At 47.2% G+C, this 18,832-nt stretch overlaps 1 protein-coding gene across 1 annotated transcript in view; it reads left to right on the top strand.

Annotated features, from left to right (window-relative positions):
- itga8 (integrin, alpha 8) overlaps positions 1 to 18,832 on the top strand; it is a 30,858-nt gene that overhangs the window by 4,899 nt on the left and 7,127 nt on the right. The window contains exons 7-22 of the mRNA XM_047034914.1: positions 3,042 to 3,167; positions 3,338 to 3,382; positions 3,993 to 4,036; positions 5,171 to 5,227; positions 5,298 to 5,350; positions 5,431 to 5,636; positions 8,078 to 8,275; positions 12,362 to 12,407; positions 12,540 to 12,647; positions 14,225 to 14,280; positions 14,705 to 14,862; positions 15,106 to 15,237; positions 15,381 to 15,448; positions 15,873 to 16,020; positions 16,741 to 16,833; positions 18,314 to 18,393. Coding sequence (XP_046890870.1) covers positions 3,042 to 3,167; positions 3,338 to 3,382; positions 3,993 to 4,036; positions 5,171 to 5,227; positions 5,298 to 5,350; positions 5,431 to 5,636; positions 8,078 to 8,275; positions 12,362 to 12,407; positions 12,540 to 12,647; positions 14,225 to 14,280; positions 14,705 to 14,862; positions 15,106 to 15,237; positions 15,381 to 15,448; positions 15,873 to 16,020; positions 16,741 to 16,833; positions 18,314 to 18,393 — 1,618 coding nt within the window. The remainder of the gene's footprint in view (positions 1 to 3,041; positions 3,168 to 3,337; positions 3,383 to 3,992; positions 4,037 to 5,170; positions 5,228 to 5,297; positions 5,351 to 5,430; positions 5,637 to 8,077; positions 8,276 to 12,361; positions 12,408 to 12,539; positions 12,648 to 14,224; positions 14,281 to 14,704; positions 14,863 to 15,105; positions 15,238 to 15,380; positions 15,449 to 15,872; positions 16,021 to 16,740; positions 16,834 to 18,313; positions 18,394 to 18,832) is intronic.

The raw sequence follows: 18,832 nt of genomic DNA, 5'->3' as shown, positions 1-18,832 counted from the left end.
TGTGTGTGATAGAGACCCAAATGAATAGTAGATGAAAAGACAGAGATGTTAAAGAGTATTGACCTCAAACACACAAACACGCATACACATTTGGACGCTTACACGCACTCACACGTGCGTACAAAACTGTTTCTAATTCCTCTCATTCCTCATCTGTAGTTTTTTACCGGGAGAACGATGGAAAGAGACCTCCCTTTCTCCCCCTCTTCAGTCCTCCCTCCCTTCCTCCCTCCCTTGCTGTTTCTCTCAGGAACAGGAAGTGTGTGTTTTGGCGTCTGAGTTGTATTGAGCTGATGGGAGGGCAATGGAGGGTGGAGGGACTCCCCCTCATTGGAGCATGATACAAAGATTGAGGGATAGGGAGTGAGGGGGATGCTTGACAGAAATGTACGAGAGAGAGAGAGAGAGAGACTCACTGGTCCTGCAAGGGGAATACTCAGCGTAGGCGCTGAAGTTTTGGACGGCCACGTAGCACGTCCCCACCGGGTCCTTCTCCCCGCTCACCTTCACCGTCCTCCAGTGGTAAAGAGGAGCACAGGCCTGCAGGGACACAGCCAGCAAGCAGCTCTGCTCCGTCAACATGATCTGATAACATGATCTCCCGGAATACACCAGCAGATCCAGATAACAGAACGGAGTATAGACGGATCACGTTTCAAGTATTATTATTTTTTGTTTTCGCAAGTTCAGTGGATGTTCTGTGGAACGCTCACCACCACTTTGCCCTTGTGTGTCCTGACTGAAGCACCAAACCACTGGTTAGACTTGAACTCCAGGGGCTCTCTGGTCCCGTTCACCTTGATCATCCTGTTATCTGCAGAGAAAGAAGGAGGGAGAAGGAGGAGTGAGAGAGAGAGAGAAAGAGAGGGAAAGAGAGAGAGAGAGAGAGAGAGAGAGAGAAAACACTCGATTTTTACTGGACAGCTGTTGAGATGAATAAACGCTGTGAGTTATTAGGGTTAGGGTCAGTGTTGGTTGAGTGGGGCTTCAGTCTGGGTAGTTGTGTTGGGGGGGGGGGGGGGGGTGGAGGGGGGGGGGGTGTCGGTAAGGTGAACAAGCGCATGTAGGAAGAGCCAGTAGGGGTCAAAGTTCAGCTGCTGCAGGGTGTGCTCATCCAGCTCCAGGTGTTTGTGAGTGGGGACGAGGAAGCTGGGAGATGGGGCGCGGAGGGGTGGAGGGAGGGAGGGACTGGGGGAGGTGTCTGTTAGGGTCAAGGGTCTGTAAGGGTCTGTCTCTGTCCTCCCTATTTTGTCCATCCTCACTCATCCTCATTACCACTGTGATTCAGATTGTGTGTGTGTGTGAAAGAGACAAGAGAGAAAGTCAGACAGTAACAGATATGGGAATACAGACTCACACTCCTTTTTTCCCTTAACCTTAACCTCCATGCTCTTTCACTCCGTCACACTTAATTTGTTTAAAGCACGAAGGATGAGAAGGTACTTAAGAAGGATCCTCCCCTTCAAAAAGGCAAAGCAGACAGAAAGAAGAGGTGGTGGGAAAAAGGACAGTTACTAAAAGAGGAGAGAAAGATGTGGGGGGGAGAGAGAGAGAGAGAGAAAGAGAGAGAGAGAGACAGGTAGACAGAGTAAATAATCGAATGATCTTTGAAATATTACAGTATGTGTAACGAGAAGGTAAAGGTGTACAAGACGCGATGACTCATCACTGAGTGTATGACATAAGACATTTACAGTGACAGATGTGTAGTGTACTGTATATCTTACAGAATAGTACAACATGGCCTAATAATGCATGAGACTGGTCTCCCCTGGCCCAGACTGGCACTGCCCTGTGCTTGGCTCAGCTTCGAGGCGTTTAAACACTTCCTGCGAATGTTTATAAAAGCTCTCAGAGCCAGGAGTTTATTGCCTCTAATACAGCAGTTATCTACAGCCTTTAAGGCGATCTGAGGAAGGCTTTTATATACAATGTTCTTAGCCCTGGACTTACAGGGGATTTTATGATGTAATAATAATAATACTGTATTAATTTAGCAGCCACTTTTATTCAAAGTGAGGGGGAGGGGGGGGGACTGGAACCCTGAATGTTCTGCCCACCCAGGAGAGTGGGGGTTTGTGGGTATGTGGACTGAGTTACATAATATCTTTCACTGGTCTTCACGTGGACGTCTCACACTCACTAGGAGGGTAGATTTAGCTCACAGGTTAGAGTATTTACATTTACATTACATTTACATTTAGTCATTTAGCAGACGCTCTTATCCAGAGCGACTTACAGTAAGTACAAGGACATTCCCCCCGAGGCAAGTAGGGTGAAGTGCCTTGCCCAAGGACACAACGTCATTTGGCACGGCGGGGAATCGATCTGGCAACCTTCTGATTACTAGCCCGACTCCCTCACCGCTCAGCCATCTGACTCCACATTATTTGACTGCAGATCAACAATCCCCCCACCCCGTAAGTCACTTTGGATAAAACTGTTAAATTAAGACATTATTATTACTCACACTCGAGAACATCTTACTCTTGCTAACATCTCACACTCACACAGTGACTGGTAGCAGATAGAAACAACAGCACCTGGGATCACACAGACACGCCAAAGGAGATAACTGAGAGAGAGAAAAGTAGGGAGGAGGGACATTTCTCATTGTCACCACACACACACTTACACAAGAGGATTGATGTGAGGTTGAGGGCAGCTGAAGATAAAATCACTTGTCTCTGTGTGTGTATGTATGTATGTATGTGGGTGTGTGTGTGTAGGTGCCAGAGTATGTGTGTTGTCAGTTGGCTGTCTGTGTCTTCTCCTTTGCAAACGTGTCTGGATATTTCATAATGTGCCTGTGAGCGCGTGCAGTTAAAGGGTTCGTTTCAGGAAGATGTGAGAGTGTTTCCTGCTCTTCCTTTTAACGGCGTGTTTTAGCTGTCCCAGGGGGCGGAGCTCTGCATGCACTGTGGCGCTTTCATGCGGGGCCGGCGGTGTGTTGTGCTTCCTCACAAACGACACCGCTCTCTCCCGGCCCTGGGACAGTCTAGACAGATGTTCTGACACCTTGTGTATGTGTTTGTGTGCAGGTCAGGTGATGACGGCAGGTATAGCAGAGATACTGAACGGGTACTCACTGAAGGCCGTCCTGAGAAGGGTTCCTGGAGAGAAGCACACCATCGCTGCTGCAGACACACATGATGACAGCTACCTAGGTAACACACACTCACACAAACACACTTATTTCCAGAGATGCACAGATGCACACACACAGGTATACAGACAGGCAAGCCCAAAGACTCACTGTCGCACACACACACAAAGTCTCTCTCACACACACATACACACAGTGCAAGCAACACTCTGACCTATGTCCTGGTTGCAGGTTACTCTGTGGCGGTGGGAGAGTTCACTGGAGACTCAGAGCAAGGTGAGACCAACGGAGAGAGAGGACACCCTGCCACATCGACTTCACCCTGGTCACTGGGCAAGGCGGCCTTTCGGAGGGGGTGGGGGGCATGACTTTATGTATCTTTGCCTGGGGAGAAATACAGACCTAAAAGTTCTGCTGCACCAACATTCATTAGAATGCACTTCCGTAATGGTTTGCACATGCTTGTTGACAGGCTGTTGTGTTGTGGTCATCGCGGTCTAGTTTTCCCAGCCCCTTCAAGCTGGGTTGGGGCTGGGGCATTTGGGGGGCCTTCTTTAAAGGTCTAGCTCGTGATCTGTAGTGGGTGGAGGGGGGGGGTGTAGAGGGGATTTGTCTCTTGTCTCTGTGGGTGGGACTATCAGATCATCCCCACATGTCCACGCCACACTCATCCATCAGTCCGCAAGGGCGAGCACTCACATACACACACACACACACACGTTTAGACAGAGATAGTAGAAGGCTAGACCCTTTCCCTATCCGTCAGTCTGTTCTCAGCACACATCTGCTGAATCAGGGTGGGCCCTTAAGGGTTTCCCTCTCTCTCCCTTCCCTTTTTGCTCTCTTTTTCTTTCTCTATAATGTGTATCCCTCCTTTTTCCTCCAGAGTTGATAGCCGGGGTTCCAAGAGGGGCTCAGAATTTTGGATATGTGAGTATGGAAATGTATGTTATGCTTGTACACACACACACACACACACACACAGAAAGAGGATGTGTTAATGTCATTCAGGGCCTATATGCTGTAAAATCCTACCTCTTGCCTCACTGACCAGAACACATACATAAGTCAAATCAAGACAGTGCTTATCAGTTTATGTGAGTGTGTGCATGTCAATGTTCATTGACTTATTGTGTAAGAATGTAAAATGAGTATGTATGCCTGTGAATATATGTGTGTGTTGTGTCCCTGTGTGTGTGTTGTGGGAGTGTGTCCCCTAGGCAGAGCTTCTCGTCCTCCTTAATGACGCATGGTTTCCGCTGCATGTGGGGAGAGGTGACCCCACCTAACCCTGCTAACCCCACTGCACACACACATGACCCTGGGCCTGACCTCGACGACACTCCACACAATACAGAGCATACACATTAACTCAGTGTGTGTTGAGGAGTTGGAGGGCACTAGCTCACAGTGGGGGTGGGGTTATTGGGGTTAGAGTTAGGCCGGTAGAGAAGCCTGGGACTAAAGTAGCTGTCAGCCCTCATCAGGTCTCTGTGAGCTGGGCAGACAAGCATCCTGACACCTCCGCCAGGGCTGGGGGAGGGGGTTGTAGGTCAGATGGAAGTTAAGCATAGACTCAGTGTTTGTGATTCTACATCTTTGTCAGGGTGAAGCAAAAAGTCCATATGTGCCTATGTGTTTCTCACACCCGGCCTCTGTCAGTTTGTGTGTGTGTCTGTATGTATGTGTGTGTGTTTGTTTGCCGGTGTGTGTATGTGTGTGTTTTTAGCCTCTGGCTGTCTCCATGTGGTTGTTATTTTAGGTCTTATGAAGGAATTCTCAACCCCCCCTACCAGAGGGAGGTGTGTGTGTGTTGGGGGGGTGGGGGTGGGGTTGGGGTTGGGGTGGTAGAGTCGTGAGGATGGAAGAGAAGGGGGAAGTGGGAAAAAGAGAATTGGGAATCTCTGTATGTGGTTCAGCCTCTCTATTACTTTTGAAGCATGATGTAGCCCTTGTGTGTGTGTGTGCACGCATTGTGTTTTAGTAATGTTTTACATTTAAATCTAGGGTTTTTGCGGAAGAATATGTGTGACTCTGTGTGTCTGTGTGTGTACTTTGTTTTAGGTGGCTATCATCAACTCCACAAATCTGACCTTCATTCAGAACTTCTCCGGAGAACAGGTGTGTACAGTGCTGTGGGTGTGTGTGTGACTCTGTGAGTGTGTGTAACATTAAGGTTTCTGTCTTGCAGATGGCTTCCTACTTTGGGTATTCTCTAGCGGTGACTGACCTGAACGGAGACGGGTGAGTTCAGCCTCTCTCCCTCTCTCATGCACACACACAAACTAAGGAATGACTTTCAGTAAATGCGTGTGTGTGCCCAGGTATGACGACGTGCTGGTGGGTGCGCCCCTCTACATGCAGAGAGAGATGGAGAGCAAGCCCAGGGAGGTGGGGAGGGTGTACCTCTACCTCCAGCTGTCCCCTCTCTCCTTCTCTCCTCCCGTCCTCCTCACTGGCACACACACCTTCGGACGCTTTGGCTCCGCTATCGCTCCCCTGGGAGATCTCAACCAGGATGGATTCAATGGTAGGCTGAGAGAGAGGCGGTGTGTGTGTGTGTGTGTGTCAAGGACTGTAGAGAAGGATACAAGTCAGCTTAAGCAATTGAGAGAGACGGATGACTGAGGAAAACTCTTTTTCTGGGACAGAAATTTACCGAGAGGACTACAACTTGAGTTTGCAGATGTTTTTTTTCCCTCTCTCCTCTTTGTCTTTCCACCTGTCTCTGCCTCTTTCTCTATCTCTGTCCCTTTCTCTCTCTATGGCTTTGCAGAATGTTTGAAGGTTATTGTTGGAGACTGCCCTTTTAGCTTTTTAGTACTGGCAGTGCACAGCAGTGACAACACACAAACATACTGTAATATTTCAAAGATCATTCGATTATTTACTCTGTCTACCTGTCTACCTGTCTACCTGTCTACCTGTCTACCTGTCTACCTGTCTCTCTCTCTCTCTCTCTCTCTCTCTCTCTCTCTCTCTCTCTCTCTCTCTCTCTCTCTGATTTTCCTCCTCTGAAGGGGCCTCTCCCAGTGTCGTGACCGGTTGTCAAGTTTAGCAGATGACAGACACATCTGTTTCTGTATTTCCTGTTTCTGTGTCTGGTTGTTTGGTCTCTGAGAGCGGATATCCTATCAAATGCTCCGATGATGAAACCTGGATCTCTTCAGCCAATCAGGAAGTACGGTGTTGAAAGTGTGTTTGTGTAAACTGGTTTCCCTGTTCCTGTGATGATGAGCAGGGGGTGAGGGTGTGAGTGGTTGTGTCGGTGTGTGTGAGAGTTATTTTTACTCTCCAGATGTGCAAGATACGATCATGTGGAGGTTTCTGTCTTTGAGCCCAGAGTTCATTCCTCTTCTCTGTGATTGTTTTATCTTCACGTTGACTTCAGCACACTCTCTCTTACACACATCCACACGCTAACACACATCCTTGTTTAGGACTGGAGGCCAAATATTGTCCCGAAGTTGAGGCTTGTTCCCTATTGCTTAAAATAGCAGTCTGGTCTTCAGATGGGAGCCATCACACACATTGGTTTATTTATATGACCGTGTGTGTGTGTGTGTTATGATCCCTCCCTCCGGACACCTCTGTTAAGTCCTTATTTAAGGTGTGGATCCAGAACAAGGGGATCAATAGCTTTCAGGAAGGGATCTTAATCTGATCAGGCCTCCAGGCGGGAACACTGAACACTGTTGGGACTGGAGCATGGGCTGGACCTGGGATTGAAGGCTGAAACTGGGGCTTGGGTTGAAGGCTGGAGCTGAAAGCTGAATTCTGGGGCCTCCAGGGACCCCCATATTGAGATGGAGTGTGTGGGGTTAGTTTCATACTTATTCCTTACGTAGATAGTCCACTGTGTCAACAATTCTTTTATTCCACTGCTTTCTCCAGTCAGTGGACAGAATGCAAGTGTGTTTGCTATTGTGTGTGTATGTATGTGTATCACTGGCTGGCCAATGCTTCAGATAAGGGCGAGGGATTATTGGAGGGACTACATTGGCTGCTCAGTATCACAGTTAAAGCATCAAGACTTTTGACTTTTAAAAGATGCATGACTCAGTCAGGGTATTAAGTGTTGAGAGAACATGCTCTAAGGCACATGTGTGTTTTGTGTGTATGTGTGAGAGTTGAGGGATCTCTGTGGGTGTTCTGCATCAAGGTTGTTGTGGCTCTGTGTATTGTGTATATGCTGAGCATTGGCCGTGATTTCCTGACGGACTTGCACATTACTAGGACATTATACACACACACACACGCACACACACACATACACACACAGCTGCTGTCAAGCACGCACACACCAAACACTGAGCCCACACACACACATGCCATGCACGTACACACATGGTTGTGCTTGCATTCCACCCCACAATCAGCTTCATGTGCCCTGTGTGTCTAAGAGATCAGAAACACTGGAGAGATATGCTGACACACTGAACACACAAGGAGTACTGTCTCTCTTGGAATGGTAGATAGAGAGTTTAAAATGTGACAAAAAACTGTTAGCTGTTGAAATGGTATATGTGTGTGTTCGTTTGTCTCTGCGCGTGTGTATTTTTCCATGATGAATGCATGGCTGCATGTCTGATGATCTGCCTGGGAGGCAGGGACAGTTGCCATGCCAACCGTGTGCCCTTTCCAACCTTTTGACATCCGACTTCCTGTCCAGAGGTCAGATGTAGAACCAAGTTCTCCTCGGAGATCTCGGTGGGACCAGAGGGAAAGAGAGTGTTTGTGAGAGAAAGAGGGAGTAAAAGAGAAAGAGGGGACCGTTCAGAGGTAGTCCCCCGGAGCAGGTAAAGGAAGATCAGTCTCTTTTCTCTTCCCCCCCCCCCCCCCCCCCTCTCTCTCTCTCTCTCTCTCTCTCTCTCTCTCTATCTCTCTCTCTCTCTCTCTCAGGAGCCCTAACCTGCTGATGTGTTAACCATCTTTCTGTTTTCCTCCTGTGTGTGTGTGCATGTGTGACAGACGTGGCTGTGGGCTGTCCCTTCGCTGGTGAGGAGCGTGGAGGGAGGGTGCTCATCTATAATGGCCGGAGAGATGTCCTAGGCCGAGGCCTGACCCTGAGCCAGGAGCTGAAAGCAGCCTGGGCCTCCAGCAGTGGCCTGCCCGGCTTTGGGTTTACCCTGAGGGGGGACCGAGACCTGGACAACAACCAGTACCCTGGTAGGTATCAGCTACACCTGTCCTGTTCATTCCTGTCCAGTCCTGTCCTTTCCTATTTGTTTCCTTTCCATTCCTGTCCTCTCCTCTCTTCTCCTTTTCTCTTTAGTCCATTTGTCTCCTTTCCTCTCCTCTCATAGCTCAATCACTTACACTCCCGTACTACCTCCCCTGTTTTCCTCTCCTCCTCTGGTAAAGTCGTTACTTTAAGAGAGAGGGATGAGGGCGACTGAGCTGTTGCCACTGCCATTCTCCGGTAACTAACCGCTCCCCAGAGGAAGAGAGGGGGGAGGGGGGGGGGGGCAGAGCGAAAGAGGGAGAAAGAGAAAGATGGAGGGACAGAAAGAGAGGGAGAGAGAAAGAGATAGGGAGTGAAGTGGAGTGGAAGAGAGAGAGGAAGCGAGAGAAAAATAGACAGGAGTGTTTGTATGTGTGTGAGAGACAGAGAGAGTCAGAGAGAGACAGAAAGAGAGAGAGAGCGAGCGAGAGAGAGATAGAGAAAGAGAGAAAGAGAGAAAGGGAGAAAGGGAGAAAGAGAAAGAAAGATGTAGTCAGGCATATACTAGTAAGAAGGGTCTTTTTGTGAGGATATCCACCAGACATTAAACATGAGACTGGATACCAATACAAGTACATTGCATGTATCTACCATTAACATTACCTTCTCTTAACTGAAGAAAATGAACAAAACTAATCACTGCAGACTGATTGGGAATTGGCCTAAATACTGTGTGTACGTGTGTGTGCATGTTCATATGTGTGTGTGTACACAATCATTTAGTTCCAATCATGTGCTCTTAAAAGCTGATTTAAGACTAATCTTGGCCTACAAACCAGTTTTTCAACACACTTATTTTCTCCCCAATTAGCAGCCTGTTAAACGTCAGCATAGTTACAGTATGCCTGCTTGCGGCCACAGTTGAAGCTGAAAAGGAGAAATATTTACTTTTTTTCCCTTTCTTCCCCTTTTCTTCTGTTCTGTTATCATAACAACATTTTCACAAACAGGAAATTCAGAATCATATACATGCCCACACACAGACACACACACACACACATGCTCGCGCATGCACACACACATGAACTCAGACACACACACACACACACACTCACACACAGCACACATGTGCATCCAGCTTGTGCACTGGCATCTGGAGAGTGTGTGCTGAGTGTTTGCCAGACTACAGGCCAGACCATGTGCAGACCAACTAGAGAATCACATAAACTGTACATACACACACAAACACACTCACACACCACTCATACACACAAAGCCAGGGGCCTTCATGTTGAAACTTAGGCTGGATTTGACCAACTGGGAAAGCTTTGGAGGAGGAAGTAAAGTTAAAGCTCACGGGTGGCAGAGCCATCACACACAGACACACAGGCTTGCACACACACATGCACACACGCCACAAATAGTCCATGTGTCATTAGAGAGCAGACGGAAGTGAGACACAAACACACATGGTCTGTCGTTAGTAGGGTAGTAAAGTCACACTGTTCAAAGCAGCCTAAGATGTTTGATCCGTGTTATAAGAGCCCTGCTCCATAGACTGTGGGCCACGGCCATCTGTCCCCCACACACATCATACCAGCCAGGGAGAACAACACTGAGGAAGAGGTAGTATACTGCACACATCATCCCAGAGAGTACTCACATTTGGTTTAGACTTCGCTTAGAAGTGTGAGGTTTTAGTTTAGACTTGGGAAGGAGAGAGAGACAGACTGGGTTAGGGTTAGACGTGTGAGAAGGACAGGGTTTGGGGAGTGGGGCGGGGAGGTCAGAGGTCAAAGGCTGCAGACGTTTAACTTGCCAACGTTATAGAGAAAGAGGGAGAGAGAACAACATAAAGAGGAATGCAGGAAGAATAAGAGAGATGAGCAGAGCAGAGAAACCTCTATACAGTCTCGCTTGGCTTCATTAGACCAACACCATCATCAGACCAATGATGGTTCAGCTCACATCCGTAACACTACCTCTCAACACTGGAGTCTGGAGCTTCCAGGAAAACCATCTCTGTCCTGACCTAATCCATAGGAGATTGATTACTTACAGTGTATAGCTCTGCCCATAGCCATCCTGGAGGCCAGTGTGTATCCCATCGCTAGTTAGCCTCGATGCCGGTGTGTATCCCACCTCCACTAGCCTGAAGGCCAGTGTGTAGCAGGTTTCTGACAGGCTGACAGCTTGTGTAAACGCTGGACGGAGGCCATGTTTTCCCAGCGTATCACTGACAAGACTGATCCTCATGGGCTCAGTTACCCAGCAGCCCTAAGGTGCACTTACCATCAACCTCTCAGTGTGTACTCAGATGGGGGGGGTATTGTGTTTGTGTGTGTTGTTTGTGTGTGTGTGTGTGTTTGCACGGGGGGGTACACACACTAACCTCAAATGAACAGTGGCAGACATGCTTTCGAGTGTGTGGGGAAATAGGATTGACTGGGCAAGGAAAGAGGGACCTTATTTGATATACTCCAAAGGTGAAGACACACACATACAGACACACACGGCACACACACTCACAGACAGACTTAAAAAACACATTCACTCACACTTACGTGCACTTAACCCCAAAGGTGCACTTTCCCCAAATCAGGCTCTGTGTCACTGGTGGTTTTCAAAGCAAACAAAAAGTTAGGATAAGGAGAAACGGCACAAACTGGGACACACACCTACACACATACACCTATTGGTAGAGAGGAGTTAGATTTCTCTGGACTTGGAAAGCGGGATGGACACAGGAATTTGGAATGAAAGTAGAATTCTTCAGTTGAGTCCCTGAGCTAACTGAGTTTCTTGTTTCTTTCTCTGAAGTCCACCTTTCCTGTGATGACTTTTACAGACTGCAGTATAAAGACCAAGTACTTGAGCTTCTGGTCTTCTTTCTTCCTTTCCCCTCTTTCCCCTCCTCCCCTCTGCCTCCTCCCCCCTTACCTTTCCAACTACCCCCACCCCACTGGACATCTAGACATCCCCCTACACTTCAGGCCCCCTGTTACAGTACACACACACACACACACACACACCCAAGGGTCTAAATGTTTAATGTTGTGGTTTAAAAGGGACTGAGTGACGGCAGAAACAGATGTGCCACTCTTAGATTCAATTATAGCCCCTTCCTCTCTCCCTCGCTTTCTTTCTCTCTTTCTTTCTCACTCATTGTCCCTCCCTCTCTTTCTTTCTATCTTTTTATTTCACACTCTCTCTCGCACTCTCTTTCTCCTTTTTCTTTCTCACTCTCTCCCTCTTCCCTCCCCCACCTGCTCTCTCTCAGCCAGCTAGACCATCTTCAACACCCAGGCCAGTGGCCTAGCCTGTGCTGACCTGACCCTTGTGCCAGTTCAACGCTGAGCTAGCTTCTTTTGTGTCTGGCCGTGTTGGCTTGTATTCATTAAGTCACTTCACCAGGGTTTAATCAGGGATGGTATGTGTGTGTGTGTGTGTGTGGTGCTGTGGTATGCGTCCCTAAACCACATTCATTAAAGTAGAGCTCTATTTTAAACACAGAGAGCCAATTAAGACTCCATCACAAACACGTAAAAACAAATAAACTTCCATACAGCGGAGCCTGGTCGCCGTTAGAAATGGACTGGTTGCTAGGAGAAGGCAGCGGGGTATACTGTTGTTGTTTAGAGAGCCTTGATTGGACCAATGTGAACGTTGTAATGGCGCAGGAATGTGCCGTGGGGTCCCTCTGTCGCGTCTCAAACACACACGCCATCTCTCTCGCTATCTCACAAACAAACACACATTCTGTTTGGGTTTCAGCCTGAATCGGGTCATGTGCAAGAGCATAGTTATATTCAGAGCTCAAAGCTCCTACAGCTCTGCATATAAGTAATATATAAGAATGCATTTGTGTGTATGTGTGTGTGTGTGTGTGTGCGTGTGTGGGTGTGTGTGTGTGTGTGTGTGTAAGAGGCCTGTGTTAGATGAAGAGTGCTGGAAACCTTGAAATCAGTCCCATGTGTGGTGTTCTTTGAAGCTCAACTAGTCTCTCTCTTTCTCTCTGTCTCTCTCTCTTTCTCTATTTCTCAATCTATCACTCTTTCTTTCTCTGTCTCGCGCTCTCTCTCTCTCTGTAGATTTGATAGTGGGGGCGTTTGGAGCAGGGGAAGTGTCTGTGTACAGGTAGGAGATCAAACCTTACCTTGTTTTCTCTCGTTAACTTTTTCAACACTGCAACTTCAGACAAGGTGGCCAATGTTTTAATAATCTTATAACAAACAAATAATACAAAAATGTTTGTGTGTCTGTGCTTAGGGCTCGTCCTGTTGTATCAGTGGAGGCTCAACTTCTGCTAAGTCCCAGAATCCTCAACCCTGATGATCGCCAGTGCACACTGCCAGACTCTGATATCAGAGTTACCTGGTGAGTACATATACACATGGTTGTTTATTGGACAGGTGTTGAGACACAATACAGAGTTGGAGACAGAAATGGCCTCTTTCTGTCTTCTGTGGATGTCTTTGAAAGATAATTGTCCAGATAGTGGTTTCCGCCTGCATGAGAACTGGTGATGTTCTGAAGAACTCTGTGGTACCAGTGAGGTCCTGAAGAAGGACGTCTCCATCTGCCTTCATTGTTCTGTATCCTATTGTTGCTTCACAGAGGCTCTCTGCACACTGTGGGGCTATTTGGACAAGAGAAGTGTGGTCGTCTGGACGCCTGTGTGTGTATGTTTGTGTGTGTGTGTGTGTTGGCAGGGGCACAGACAGAATGGGGTTTGGGCAGACTGACAAAAAGTACTAAACTGTGGAATTCTGTCAAAACAGAACGCAGCTTATTCAAATAAACCACTGAACTGTGGTCGGAGGTACGCAATCAGATAGGACACCACAACACACACACACACACACAGGCCCAGTCAAACAGCAGTCTACTGGTTAGGGGTTGTCTGAGTCTTTGTCTGAGTATTGGAGGGGGAGGGGGGGGCTTTAGAGCAGTTAGGTTGTTTTTCCTGTAGCGGCTTTATGAAGGGCTAGGAGAGAGGGAGGGAAAGATGGAAGGAAGGAGGGTTGTATTGAGGGGGGTGTGGGTCATGGTCAAAAGACCATCGTTGATCTGAGTGCTGTGAGAGACTTAGGGGACAGGGTTGAGAGAGGGAGGAAGGTATTGTTTCAGGAAGCTTTATGTTTGTGTGCGTGTGTGTGTGTTTGAGGATAATTTCATACAGTAATGACTGACCAAGGAACAGAGATTTTTGTCAGGAGGTTGGGGATCATTTCCGCTCTGCTCACACATGGACGCAGAAACATATAAGCACACATGCATACACACACACATTAAACAAACATGACACTGCCTGAATAGGTCAACATGGTTAAGCAGAGCACTGCAGACAAACTGCTGGTTTACATCAAAGTTGACACACGCACAAACACACATGCACACACACGCACACACACACAAACAGCTTCAACTAAAACCTAATGGGGTTGTCTGTCCAGTTGAGCAGAAGGGTGTGTGATTCTCTCATTCTGCCATCACTAGATTCCAGAGTATTAATGGTGCAGTTCTCCCTCTGTGGGAGTCACTTTCCTGTTCCTGATAAACTGGCTGATAACTTACACACACACACACACTCTCTCTCTCTCTCTCTATCTCTCTCTCTCTCTCTCTCTCTCTCTCTCTCTCTCTCTCTCAGATACACACACACACGCAGGAAGGCACACACTCAGGCACCCACACACACTCAAATCCAGACATTGATGTTTTCCAGTCTCCCATGTCTCTGGGATGTGTGTGTGTCTGCGTGCGCGTGGGGGAGGGTGTTAATGTGTTTAATTCAGAATCACATCATCATGCCTTTGACTTCCCTTTCTATTGGTCGAACGAACAAGGCACGTTTTTCTTATTGCTGGGCGAGTCATGCAACGATGAACATTTGGCTTCATGTTATATGTAATAATAATATCACATTTGTTCTGTCTCTCTCTCTCTCTCAGCATCAGAGTGGATGTGTGTGTGGAGGTGAGCGGTGTGGGGATCCCTGACTCTGTTGGTAAGAAGCTGCTCTTACTGGGGGGAGTGGGGAGAGTGGGGGGAGGGAGGAAAGAATGGAGGGATGGGGAATAGAGACGGACAGAGAAGGAAAATTCCCCATCATCACAATTCGCCATGTTCAATCACTCCTCAACTCAAAAACAATGGGTAAACGAGTGAAAAAGATAGAAAGAGATGGAGTAATGGTGGGGGGGGGGGGTGCAAAGTTTCCATCCGTTTTTTTGTGAGCTGATGATACTCAGAGAGTTCCGGAACACACACTCTGTAGTTCTGCGGCTGGAGCCTTGAAAACCAGGAAGTATCGTAGGAGTGTCTCGCCTCATTTCTCTTCCCATCCCTCTCTTCCCTCCACCAATTCTCTTGTCTTTCATCTCCCTTCCCCTCCCTTCACCAACATTGTCTCTCTTTATCTCCCCCCTCAGTCCTAAAAGCAGAGCTTCATCTTGATTGGTTGAAAGGACACAGGGGTGGAATTAAGAGGATTCTCTTCCTGGATACACACCAGCCCCAGCGAACTGGGGTCCTGACAGTGGGGCAGCACAGTCCTCACAATTGCCTGAATTATCATGTATACCTGCGGGTGAGTCAGACATACACACACACACATAACCACAGTTGACAAAGATTCTAAGCAACCTGAAGAATTAGACGTATTTATACATCAAGACTTGCTGGGTCAGATCTTGCTAGCTAACCTTGGCCAGACCAAGTCTCTAGATTTGTTGAAATGACCAACATAGACTAACATTTACCTCTCTTCTCTCTGCTCCTCTCTGCCCTGCTCTGTATCTCTCTCTCTCTCTGTCTCTTTCTCTCTCTACAGGATGAGGAGGAGTTTAGGGATAAGTTAACTCCTATCTCATTCGCTCTCAACTACAGTCTGGCTCCTCCCCCCTCTGAAATGGACATCCCACCAGTCCTGAACCACTACAGTAGCTCCTTCCTGCAGGAGCAGGTGTGTGTGTGCACACGCATGAGTGTGTGTGTATATGTGTGCATATTTGTCTGTGTGTGTACATGTGTATCTGCGTGTTTGGGTTTGCTCGCATTATGCAGTGAACTAGCTGTGACTTTCTGATTGCCTTGTGCGTCTCCCAGGCCTACATCCTACTGGACTGTGGAGAAGACAACGAGTGTGTTCCTGACCTGCATCTGTCTGCCACCATGTAAGACAGACAGTGTCAAACACTCTCTTGTCAACCTGTGGACATTTAACACAACCACACACACACACACACCAACATCAAGACAAAGTCAGTTGGGTCTGTTTTTACTCGCAGGATAAGAGTTTACACTCAGCTTGTTTACTTTACCAAGTGTGTAGAGTGTGTGTATGTGTGTGTTTTGTCTGTTGTAGTTTACAGCTGTATGATGTCTGTGGCAGTCCAATACAAATACCTTGTCCATGCATTCTGACACACACAAAAGCACGCAAACAGACAGGTTTTGACAGGGTACAGTTGCCTCATCTGGTTCTGTGTGAATAACTACAAGAGTATGTGTGTCTTTATGTATGTATCTGTGTTTCTGTGCTTGTGTGTATATATATATGTGTGCGTATGTCTGTCTGTCTGTCTGTCTGTGACACAGGGACCGCTCAGAGCTGGTCATCGGGGACGACAACTTGGTCATGTTGACCATAAATGCAGTTAACCGTGCAGAGGGAGCGTACGAGACAGAACTGCAAACATTACTGCCTCCTGAGGCGGACTACATAGGAGTGGAACGCAAGGTGGAGGTGAGAACAAACATATAATACACACATACTAGAGACACTAGACACACACACATATACACACGTTACACACGCACACACTTCACAAAAAAGTATAGAGTAAGATATCATATTATGTTAACATAGGAGAAAAGGAGAGACAATGGCTCTGATGTCATGAATCTACAAGTCACCCAGCTGCACTTAACTGAATGTCAATGACATCACATCCTGTTGTGTGTTTTTTGGAGTAAGTAAAGTTGATCTGCCTCACCAGGAATAAGAGCCTATTACTATTATTATTTACATGCTACATTAGTGACCAGGGAAATACATGGGGTCAGACGCTGACTGTGTTTGTGGGAGTACGCTAATGAGTGTGTAATGGCATTCTGAAGATTGATGAGGTTGTTACTGTCAGAGCATTCATCACTCTCTTCCTGTCCTGCCTTCCCCCACTTCTCCCCACCCCCTCTCTCCCTCTTTTAACCCCTTTTCCCCTTTACCTCTCACTTGCTTTCCCCCTCCCCCTCACTGCCACTATCCACAATGTCTCTGTTCACTCATCTCCACTTCTCTCCTCCTTTCCTTACCCTCTTGTCCACTTTTCCCCTCATCTCCCCTTCCTCTGCTCTACACCCCTCTCCCCTACACCCCTCTCCTGATTTCCTCTCCTTCCCATCCTCCCCCTCTCCCCCTCACCCCAATCTTTCTCTCCTCTCCCCCTCACCTCCACTCCTCCAGTCTCTGTCCAGGTTAAACTGTGAGTACAGAATGGTGAATAAGTCCAGACTGGTGGTGTGTGACCTGGGAAACCCGATGGTGGCTGGGACAGAGGTGAGCGTAACAGATGTCCACACACGTACACACGTCAGTCAGCTGATACACTGGTTCATCATTACTATAGTGACCCATCAACCCGGTGATATGAAAGATACTCTTCATATTCCCAACTTCAGAACACTGTGTGTGTGTGTGTTAAGCCATTCGCCCCCTGCATGACACATGCAGGAAGCCAAGGCTTTGTTAAGTAAAGAGTGGTCCCTTCCGACATGAAACTCTACCCTGTGTTTATGTAGTATGTTCTTTGTATGTCAGTTTGCATGTGTGTGTTTTTATGTTTTTTGTGTGTGTAGGTGTGTGTATGTGTAGGTGTATTTCCTATGCAGGGTGTTAACCTTAGTGTGTTTTAACTCTGGAGGTGACATGCAGCATTTTGATAAATCAATGATGTGGTCAGATTTCACTATGGGGGGATGGGGGAGCTTTAGAGTGTTCTAAATTGAAGGTCTGTGTGTGTGGTGTGTGTGTGTGTGCACGTGTGTGTGTGTGTGTTTGAGAAAAAGAGAGAGAGTTCACTTCAGCTCTCCTCTTGGCCAGATGTTTCCCATATTTACCGGCCCGAGCTCTCTCGGACCTTCAGGAATTCATGAGCTTATACAGAACACACTCTCTCTCACACACACACACACAATTGTTCTCTCTCTTTCGTTATCTTTATCTCTCTCTCACACACACATACCTACATACACTCAGACAGAGTTATGAATACAGGAATCTTGAGTTACACAGCGCTTTGGGTCCCAATTAGCCAGTTGTCGTCGCTCTGTCGCTATTTAATCAGAGGTAAGCCTCTGAAGACAAACTGTAGAGATACATCAGGGAGCAAGTCTCATGAAACAGGCTGGGTCCTAGTCCTTGTCTTCATGCTGGTCCTGGTTCTGGTTCTGGTGCTAGTCCTGTAATGTTGTACTGGTTTTGGAGAGGCACTGTTACCCACTCTGATCCAGGGACTGACCTGCTGTTCATTAACACAAACATGCTTGCACACACGCTCACGCACAAACTTACACACACACACACACACACACACATGCTCAAGCATTCACTTAGACAGACACTCACACATACAATCACACACACAGGGTCCATTGTCATTGACATGATAATGAAATAAAACTTCCACATGTTGTGAGTTAGCCAGGCAGACAGGGTTTACTCTGGGGGCAAGACGAGAGTACTTACTGTAGCTGCACTGTATGAAGTGAGTGTGTGAGTGTGTGTGTGTGAAGGGGATCTGGTCTGTCTCAGCCTACAGACCTGGACTTATCCTCCACACACACACACACACACACACACACACATACACATATACACAGGCCCTGTGGGGTATTAAGAGAGGGGATGGTGACCAGAATATCTCAGGAGAGTTTGGCTGTGCCATATAACTGAACACTTACAGATGTCACATGGTTTTTGTTGTGTTCCTTTTCTCTACCTCTCTCATATCACCCTCTCTCTATCTCTCTCTCTCCAGTTGTCTGTGGGTCTGCGGTTCTCTGTCCAGAGACTCCAGGATGCCGGCCCTCACATCAACTTTGAGCTCCAGATCCACAGGTGATTCAGATACTCAGATACAAACATTCTTTCTCTCTCTCTCTCTCTCTCTCTCTCTCTCTCTCTCTCTCTCTCTCTCTCTCTCTCTCTCTCTCTCTCTCTCTCTCTCAGAATCAGAATAAAGTTCAATTGCCAAGTAAGTGTACACAAACAAGGAATTTACTTTGGTGGGCAGGTGCATACAGTAAACATATATGATTCTTAAAAATCTTATCTTAAAATGTGTGTGCAGTCCTTACATATACAATATAAACATGTAAGAATGTGAAAAATAAAATACTAAATACTTACAAAACTACAATATAAAATATAAAGTAAAAGAGTGCATAGGGCCGTATGGAGTAGTGACAGAGGAGAATTAATGTAAAGCTCACTGTCACTCTCTCTGTGTCTCTCTGTGTGTCTCTCACACACACACACACACACACACACACACACA

This window comes from Hypomesus transpacificus, chromosome 2, assembly GCF_021917145.1.
Source record: "Hypomesus transpacificus isolate Combined female chromosome 2, fHypTra1, whole genome shotgun sequence".
Lineage (NCBI taxonomy): Eukaryota > Metazoa > Chordata > Actinopteri > Osmeriformes > Osmeridae > Hypomesus > Hypomesus transpacificus.
Note: the sequence above shows the minus strand (reverse complement) of the source record. Positions and strands in the feature narration are given on the sequence as shown.